A 9,330-nucleotide genomic window follows, 5' to 3' on the forward strand; every position below is an offset into this window, starting at 1 on the left:
CCCTCGCGAGCGTGCTGGCGTCATGCGTTTGCTTGAGATTGGCGTGTTGCGGGGAGGCGGCACTCGTCTTCGTCTTAGACGCGAGATCGATGCCCGACGCGCCCTCCGTTGGGGCGCCAACGCCGTCGACTCGCTTGACAGCCAACGAGGTGTCGCTTCCCGCTTGGCCTTGGTTGCCCCGCCTCCTCCTCCGTCGGCGGGGGAGGGGACGGGACAAGCCCGAATGTCGTCCTTCCACCACGTGGGGAAGGCGTCGTCGATTTCCCTGCCGGCGAGCGGGTTGTCGACCGCCAATGTCGCTGTCGCACGGCGGGGGAAGGAGTATCATGTCGTAGCTGCCGTCGAGGGACATGAACTCAAGATTCCCGAAATGGAGCACTGTCCCCGGCTGGAAAGGTTGTTGGAGACTGCCCATCTGGAGCTTGACGGGAAGTTGTTCGTCAACACGCAGCAGGCCCCTACCTGGCGCACCAACTGTCGGTGTTTCGAAACCCGGGGGGTCCCTGGACCGACGAGTGAATTGTCGCCGCGTGCCCCAGCCCAGATGGGTCGACGCAAAGCGGAACGCGAAGGGGGGAAATGGAAGCAGCCGGAGAGAGGCGGACGTGAGAGAGTGGATCCCGCGGCCTTCGTGTTAGCCCCGCGCCTGAGTCGGGTGCGCTTGCAGTAGGGGGATACAAGCGTCCACGCGGGAGTGGGAGCGAGCGGCCTTGAGCGAGCGTCGTCCCGTCCTTCTCCGTGCGGGCCCACCCTCTGTAAGAGGGCCCTGGTCCTTCCTTTTATAGGCGTAAGGAGAGGATCCAGGTGTACAATGGGGGGTGTAGCAGAGTGCTACGTGTCTAGCGGAGGAGAGCTAGCGCCCTAAGTACATGCCGTCGTGGCAGCCGGAGAGGTTTTGGCACCCGGTTCGTGTGGTGTCGTGGCCGTCGGAGGAGCGCTGGAATCCCGACGGAAGGACAGCTGTTGGGGCTGTCGAGTCCTTAATGACGTCTTCTTGCTTCCGTAAGGGGGCCGAGAGCCGCCGTCGTCACAGAGCATGCGGGGCGCCATCATTGCCTATCTGGCGGAGCGAGCCAGATGGGACACCGGTCTTGTTCTCCGTAGCCTGAGTCAGCTCGGGGTAGGGTAATGATGGCGCCTCCCGTCGACGTGGTCGGTCCGCGCCCTAGGCTGGGCGAGGTGGAGGCTCCTCCGAGGTCGAGGTCGAGTCTGTCTTCCGTGGCCGTGGTCGAGTCCGAGCCCCTGGGTCGGGCGAGGCGGAGACCGTCGGCTGAGGCCAGGGCTGAGTCCGAGCCCTGGGGTCGGGCGAAGCGGAGTTCGTCGTCTCCTGGGGCTGAACCCATGTCCGAGCCCTGGGGTCGGGCGAGGCGGAGTTCGTCGTCTTTCGGGGTTGAGCCCATGTCCGAGCCCTGGGTCGGGCGGAGCGGAGTTCGCCGTCTTCCGGGGCTGAGCCCGAGTCCGAGCCCTGGGTCGGGCGGAGCGGAATTCGCCGTCTTCCGGGGCTGAGCCTGAGTCCGAGCCCTGGGTCGGGCGGAGCGGAGTTCGCCGTCTTCCGGGGCTGAGCCCGAGTCCGAGCCCTAGGTCGGGCAGAGCGGAGTTCGCCGTCTTCCGGGGCTGAGCCCGAGTCCGAGCCCTGGGTCGGGCGGAGCGGAGTTCGCCGTCTTCCGGGGCTGAGCCCGAGTCCGAGCCCTGGGGTTAGGCGAGGCGGAGTTTCCTATGACGCCCGAGGCCGGCCTTGGCTGCTGTCAGCCTCACTATGTCGGGTGGCTCAGCAGTCGGAGCGGCGTAGGCGGCGCTGTCCTCTTGTCAGACCGGTCAGTAGAGCGGCGAAGTGACCGCGGTCACTTCGGCTCTGTCGACTGGTGGGCGTGCGTCAGGATAAAGGTGTCAGGCCACCTTTGCATTGAATGCCCCTGCGATTTGGTCGGTCGGCGTGGCGATGTGGCCAAGGTTGCTTCTCGGTGAAGACTGGGCCTCGGGCGAGCCGATAGTGTGCCCGTTGCTGGAGGGGGGTCCTCAGGCGAGACGTAGGTTCTCTGGGGTCGGCTTCCCTTGCCCGAGGCTAGGCTCGGGCGAGGCACGATCATGTCCCTTGAATGGACCGATCCTTGGCTTAATCGCACCCATCAGGCCTTTGCAGCTTTGTGCTGATGGGGGTTACTAGCTGATATTTAGGGGTCTTGAGGGTACCCCTAATTATGGTCCCCGACAATTTGTCACTGGACTCCCTTGATAGAGTCCTTCCTGAGCCCATGGCATTGTCGCCGATCACAATCTCCCTCTTGGCGTGATCTCCAGACATCACTTCGAGTTTGTTAGACTCTTAATGAAGCACTGCTCTGATACCAATTGAAAGTCGCATAGCGGGGGGTGAATAGGCGAAACCTAAAATTTATAAACTTAAACTTGCACTAAGGCCGGGGTTAGCGTTAGAATTAAATCCGAGTTTGAAAGATACCAATTAAGAATAGAAAGGAGAAAGCAATCCAAGCAACAAAAGAACACAAAACACTCTCTCAAGTCACTAAGCGATTGAGTTGATTTTGATACTTGGAGAGGATTTGATCTTTGGAATATGTCTTGGAGTGAAGTCTTTTGCTCTTGCAATGAATGTGGAGTTTAGAAAACTTGGATGCCATTGAAGGAGGTGGTTGGGGGTATTTATAGCCTCCAACCACTTCCTAGTCGTTAGCTGTTTTTGTTATCGATGGGCACACCGGACAGTCCGGTGGTGCACCGGATAGATACTGTTCACTGTCCGGTGTATGCCACGTCAGCATGCCCGTTAGGGTTTGGAGCGGTCGACCGTTGGAACCCTTTGTCCTGTAGCTGCACCGGACAGTCCAGTGCCACACCAGACATGTCCGGTGTGCTCTGACTTCTTTGCTCTAACTTCTGTCGCACACTATTCACTTTGGCAGTCGACCGTTGGTGCTAGGTTACCGTTGCCCCGTTGGCTCACCGGACATGTCCGGGTGCACACCGGACAGTCCGGTGAATTATAGCGGAGCGCGCCCTGAGGAAACCCGAGAGTGGCCTGTTCGCTTGGTGCTCGGCCTGGTGCACCGAACACTGTCCGGTACGCCACTTGGCAGCACACTCTCAAGTTTTGCTCCATATATTGTTAAGTCCCCAACTTAATTTCTTTCTTGGTTTGTGTTGAACCTTATACACCTGAGATAAAAAGACATCTTGACAAACTAATTAGTCCGCGTGGTTTGTGATGGACGTCAACCACCAAAATCGATTATAGGAAATGATTAAGCTCATTTCCCTTTCAGTAAGGACTACTAGAGACCCCAGATGAGTTTCTTATATACAAGAGACATATAAGAGACTATATGATACACCCGTGAGGATTGGATCATAAATAAAGTTAAGGGACAAAATAGAGAGAGATTCGTGTAGATACGAACTCTTCACGAAAAACTCATCTCTTGTATATTTTTTTTTTCAAATAAGCCCTAGAGACCCCTCAAGAGTTTCATATTAAACGCGGTTATATATACATGCCTAACAAAGATTAGGCCCTGCCAATGCGCTTTTACTCTAAAGAAGGCATTGGAGCTAAATAAGTTTTATGAGAGAAAATTTTGAAGATGACAAAAACTCATATTTGATCTCCGAGGATAATGCATACTCCCCAAGTCCTAAAGTATAAGTTATTTTAACTTTTTTAGAGTAAAAACTTCTCAAACATAACCAAATTTATATTATAAAATCATAGTATTTTGATGTCATAAAATTTTATAATTCCCTCTATAATCTTGATCAAACTTAAATGCTTTGACTCTTAAAAAAATGGGAGGAATTATAGAGCAAACTCTAGACGCCGTGCTACCTTGGCTCCGAAGGTTTGCAAGGTAAGCACTGAGCTGTGGACAATTGTCATAAGAATTGCATTTCTAATTAGAGCCTTCGCTACCGGAGTTCGGCTCTTTGCCTAGTGCTAAATGATTTGTTAAATGTTTTTTGGCACTTGACAAAGAAGTTATTTGCTGAGTGCCAAACAAAAAACACTATGTAAAAAAGGTATTTACCGAGTGTTTTATTTTTGACACTCGGCAAAGAGTTTCTTTGCACCGAAAAAATTAGTCGGCAAAGAACTATTTACCAATAAAATGTTTGCTGAGTGTTATTTATCGAGTGTAACATAAAGAAAGTCTTTACCAAGTAAAAAAGTATTTGGCGAGTGTTTGGTACACTCCGAAAAGAAGTCCAGTCCGATAGTGACTACAGCAGCTGTGATTGCAGCTCCCGCCCATATTATTTCACTGTAGAAACAGCAGCTCTGCATGTTCTTTGTACTAACAGAGCTAGCTGGAAATGGCATCTTTCCAAGCTAATCACGTTTATTGGTGCAGGGACTGCCACCCAATACGTGAAGGTTCATCAGGTTGACCAAGCTGCAACTCACTGCCGCAGTAATACATGTCCTTGGACCAAAGGGCGTGTTAATACGCTGTCTAGCCCTTCTCTAATCATTATAGTGCTACCTCGCATGACTATCACATTTCTTTTGGGAAAGCAGAAAAAACTATACCCATGATGCTCACCACTTTGACGAAGCGAAGTAGTTAATTCCTTCCTGCCAGTATATAGCTCACTCACACTCGCACCTCGTAACAAAGTCATCACTCATCACATGACATTGCTTGTGACTGCCAGCTTTGCACAGTGTTCATCCCTCATGGAAGAAGAGCGAGCACTGTCCCCGGTGTCCGATGCCAGCACCACCTGCAGCAGCTCCGGCGGTACCGGCCCCAACTCCCCTATCACTTCGTCGCAGTCTGTGGACGACACCTGCGGTGGCGCCGGCAGCTCGAGCAGCCGGAAGCGGCCGCGCCGGGAGCTGAAGCACCCGACGTACCGCGGCGTGCGCATGCGTGCGTGGGGCAAGTGGGTGTCCGAGATCCGTGAGCCCCGCAAGAAGTCGCGCATCTGGCTGGGCACCTTCGACACCCCCGAGATGGCGGCGCGCGCGCACGACGTCGCCGCGCTCGCCATCAAGGGCCGCGCCGCGCACCTCAACTTCCCGGGGATGTCCCACGAACTGCCCCGCGCCGCATCGGCGGCGCCCGAGGACGTGCGCGCCGCGGCGGCGCTCGCGGCCGCGATGGAGATGGAGAGCGTGGCGCCGCCCACGCCGCCTGGCGATTCTAGCCACAGCGCCCGCAATGACGAGAACGAAGAGCCGGCCGCATCGAGCTCATCCGGCAACGACGCCGACAATGCGCAGAGCGAAGAGCAGGCTGCGCCGTCGGAGCACTCGGTGCTGGCCGACGGGCACGTCCTTGATCTCGCGCTCTTCGAGCTGCCGGACGTTCTACTCGAGTTCGGCTTCGCGCCGCCGCCGCCGTTGACGTCTTGTGCCTACGATTTGTCCTGGGATGAGCCGTTGCTGCTCTGGGAGCACTGACGAACAAGAGGGGGATGGGGACGCGACATGCATGCCATTGTGAAGTTAGATAGGTGCTGATGATCCGCATACTTTTACTAATCAGCATTGAATCGTTCTGGTCCTGCGTCATCGTGATGCTAACTTACAGATGTCTGAGTGCAACATGGTAGCAAATTCATAGTTTAATCGATTCACAGATTTGTATAACAGCCCAATAGACTTCCTCAGCTGTAAATTTTCCAGCTTGTGATCAAGATTCCAGGACTCGGGACATCTTTTTTTTTTTCCAAATGATAAAGTCACATGAACTGGTAGATAATCCGCTCAAATTATGTGGCTAGTATTATAAGCGCCGAGATATATATACCCCCGAATACCGTAGACACGTTCAAAAATCCCGGCTCGAGAGAGACTGACGTCGGGGCTTACCATAACCAGATGACTGCTCTTAGAGCCCTGCGCTCTATACGCCATATAAACTCTACTCAATATAACGTCTCTTGTGGTTTTTAGAGAACTTAATAAAAAAATATAAGAGATGATCTCGTTGGGGAGAGCTTATTTATACACGATTCTCTTGTCCCTTAACTAAATTTATGGTTTAGAGGATTATATATTTGTTTTAGTAATATTTGATTTAGTAATTACGTGCAATGTAATAGAGAAATAGGTAGAAAGGTATTTCTTTGGTTAATTTTGCGTAAATGTTAGTGTTGGATAGTTTGTCATCATGCATGTGTAGGGTTTATTTTTAGGCCTCGAGAATTAAGTTTAATTTGAGGCATCTTTTGTTGACTAGATATACTAAGGTAGTAGATGCTATTCTATATGGTAATAACAGGAATTGGATTTTTTGTGTGGGGAATGCCACCTTGCTAATTTGTGTATGCCCAATAATATAGGCTGGGATCTTTTCGCAGTGCCTCTGCAGGGTTCATTGGGCCAGTTGATATTAGCTAGGTTGCTCATTGCTCTGTTAATACAGAGATTAAAAAATGCGGCCGATTGGGACACTTCTGCTACAGAAAACTTTTTCGTAATTGATGCTTCAATATATGTTGTCCTTGAGGAAAAAAACAAGAAAACATTAGCTAGCACGCTTGGTTCTGCATAGAAGAGGAACAGGACGCATGCTAGGATCACAAGGCTGTTTTTTTTAGGTTGGTGTCATGTCTACAAAATAGGGTTGGTACGTACTTACAAGGGCATGGGTCACCGCTCTCATGACTAAGCTAGCATAGGAGGTCCTAGCGTGGTGTGCGGACTATCTGAGAATGTGATGATGATGACATGATGCAGGGTTAGGTTGGTCCTGGAATATGATACCGTGAGGGTCTAGATGCAATGCTCAAGGCAATTACCATGTGTAGTCTAATCTTCGCATGATTCAGGTGGATGTGAGCGTTGCGGTAGTTGCTCGTTTTCATATCCAACTTTGCAGCTTATTCTCTGTCGCCGTTGTCACATCTGAGCCATCCAAATGAAATTCATGTAGGACAGTAGGAGGCTTGCATTCAGAAACTACGTACATTACTACTACCTTTTCTTCTCTTCTTCATGGCAAAGTGCATAGGACACTCTGCCCACACCAACAATAAGATAAGATAGGAAAAGGACCCAATAAGTTTAGGGATGACAAGACCCACGAGCACATAGTTTATAAACTCGTACCCACAAAATAAATATTAAATCCACACCCGTTATTGGTGACAGACACAATGTATCATCCGCACCAACTACTCACAGGTGCCACAAACTCACGTGTATACTCGGAACAAACAGATAAACAAACAAACACCCAAAACTCAAAAACACCTCCCAAAGGCAAAGAACATAGGAAAGTCGGCCTAGCCGATGTTAGGGGTCCGCCTGAATAGCTTTGGGGTCTGTAGAGGGCAAGCCTGACCTAGTCGGAATGCAAACCCTAGCATACTCAATAGTCCAAAACCAAACTCCTATAAGGTGAAATATATTCAAACGAAGTCCAATTTAGCTCATTTTTTGTGGACATATATCTAATAATATTGAGAAACTACCCCTAAAAGATCTAGGAAAATTTATGGGTAAATCTCTCTCTATCTCTCCAAGATCAGGGTTTTCTCAAGTTTGCTCAAAATTCTCCAAACTTGAGTTCACAAGGAATTTGGTCGAATCGACTTGTAGAATGTTGCTCATCGTATCCAAACCTCCAAATTGAACCCAAGATCCCCAAAAAACTAAATCACTAAAAACTAAAGAAAGGAGGTTCTAGAGAGAGAGAGAGAGAGAGAGATCAAGAACTCCAAGAAACAAGATCTCATGGTTGCCTGGGTAAGAGAAAGTAAGTGCCACCATTTACATGAGAAATTACAATCTACAATATTAAATTAGATAGTTGAAAGATTATGCAGTGGCTAAATCATTTATCGAACTCCTACAACAATATAGAGAAAGGAAAAACCTAGCAGAGAGATAAACCAACTGAAGAGATAAAGATAGTTGGGGGTTGGGGACACCCTCCTCTTATTCATAGAGGCTATTACACAATCCAATATATTCATAGATATTTAGAACATAACCACTTCGTGTAGGGTTGTTATGGTTTGTAAGACCCTGTCCAGTCCCAGATCGGTAGTGCTTACTCCTACCAGCCCTCAAGGAACATATACCATTCCCATAGGCCAACATGAGTTTTTTGTGTGCACTTTTCCTCACTCATACGCACCCAAGAAGAATTTCCAGTCGGTCACCCATCCCAAGATTGCTCTGGGTCAAACACGCTTAACCCAGATGTTTTTTCAAGATAGGTTTCCGAAAACGAAGATACACCTTATTGGTATGAGTATTTTATCAATCCTATTAAGCCTTGTACTAGGATATCAAACAATCCACTTGGGCCAGGATATTACATGGTCTAACTCAAGATTTGTAGATCCAGCAGCCACAGACCCATTGTGAAGTAGTTTCGTCTCGTCATGAACTCCTCCATGCCACCACATGACACCTCTAGTTCCCACCAAAACTCCACCCAAGTTATGAGTCCTAGACCCGGAAACTGTTCGCTAGATGGTTTTGGGGGCCAAAATCACCAAAGCTCTTGTGAGTAGCATATTTGATATGCTTCCTTCACGTTGTCGACGTGTCACCACCGGTCCTTGACCATCGGATGTCGAGTCATCGATCTAGCGCCTCAACTTGACTTTTGGTGAATCGTCGTCTTAATTTGGTCAACACGGTTTACACTTCCATGTAGTACTTATGGGTGTCCCAGGTGTCAGCAACATATAGTCATTGCTTTAGCTTCTCCTTTCCCTCAGTCCAATGCGGACAGTGGCGGACCCAGGAATAGGCTAAAGGGGGCGATTTTCTAGTGTGGAGGCAGTAGTCTCTTCTTTTTCCTCCTCCTCACTTATCTACCCTCCACCTCTTTTGTCCAATGGAGTTTTATGGATGTAGGGGGCTAGATCCACCCCTAAGTATGGGTGTTCATCTTCCATCGCTCCTAGTCTATCGTCACGAATCCACATGATCTTCACCTTCGGATCGACTTTCGTTTATGTGCTCCACACCTATACACCATAAACTAAGAGACATGCATGTTGCACGACATGTCGACACTACACTCACCACATGGTTAGTAAACACTAAACCAAACTCGATCATTTCCTTGATAATCACTCATCAGACTTGAACACTAAATAGCACGTACCAACGTATGCTAGAGAGCATAAACTACATTACATTCGAGAAACGATTGGGACGTCCCTGTTCTCTATGGAAAGAGAGAGAGAGAGAGAGGAGCTAACCACCACTCTACATTGTTTTGTCTGTCTTTAGTTCCTTCCTTTTGTAGGCCAAAAGCTCGTGGCCGAATATGACGCACGCAGCATCATGCATCATTGTTTCCGCAAAACCATATCCTAATGGCCATTGCCAAAAGGGAGAGATTG

General features: G+C 49.6%; 1 protein-coding gene across 1 annotated transcript; it reads left to right on the plus strand.

Moving 5' to 3' along the window:
- Window positions 1-4,247: 4,247 nt before the first annotated feature.
- LOC103627502 (ethylene-responsive transcription factor ERF043) lies at window positions 4,248-5,683 on the plus strand. Its single transcript, XM_008647789.4, has one exon. It carries the CDS (start codon window positions 4,646-4,648, stop codon window positions 5,417-5,419), a length of 774 nt encoding a protein of 257 aa, XP_008646011.1. The 5' UTR covers window positions 4,248-4,645; the 3' UTR covers window positions 5,420-5,683.
- The last annotated feature ends 3,647 nt before the right edge of the window (window positions 5,684-9,330 follow it).

This window comes from Zea mays, chromosome 5 (assembly GCF_902167145.1).
Source record: "Zea mays cultivar B73 chromosome 5, Zm-B73-REFERENCE-NAM-5.0, whole genome shotgun sequence".
In the NCBI taxonomy this organism is placed as follows: Eukaryota; Viridiplantae; Streptophyta; class Magnoliopsida; order Poales; family Poaceae; genus Zea; species Zea mays.

Bases quoted from the DNA above. Each gene is read 5' to 3' on its own strand.
- LOC103627502 (XM_008647789.4), top strand. From the start codon at position 4,646: ATGACATTGCTTGTGACTGCCAGCTTTGCACAGTGTTCATCCCTCATG.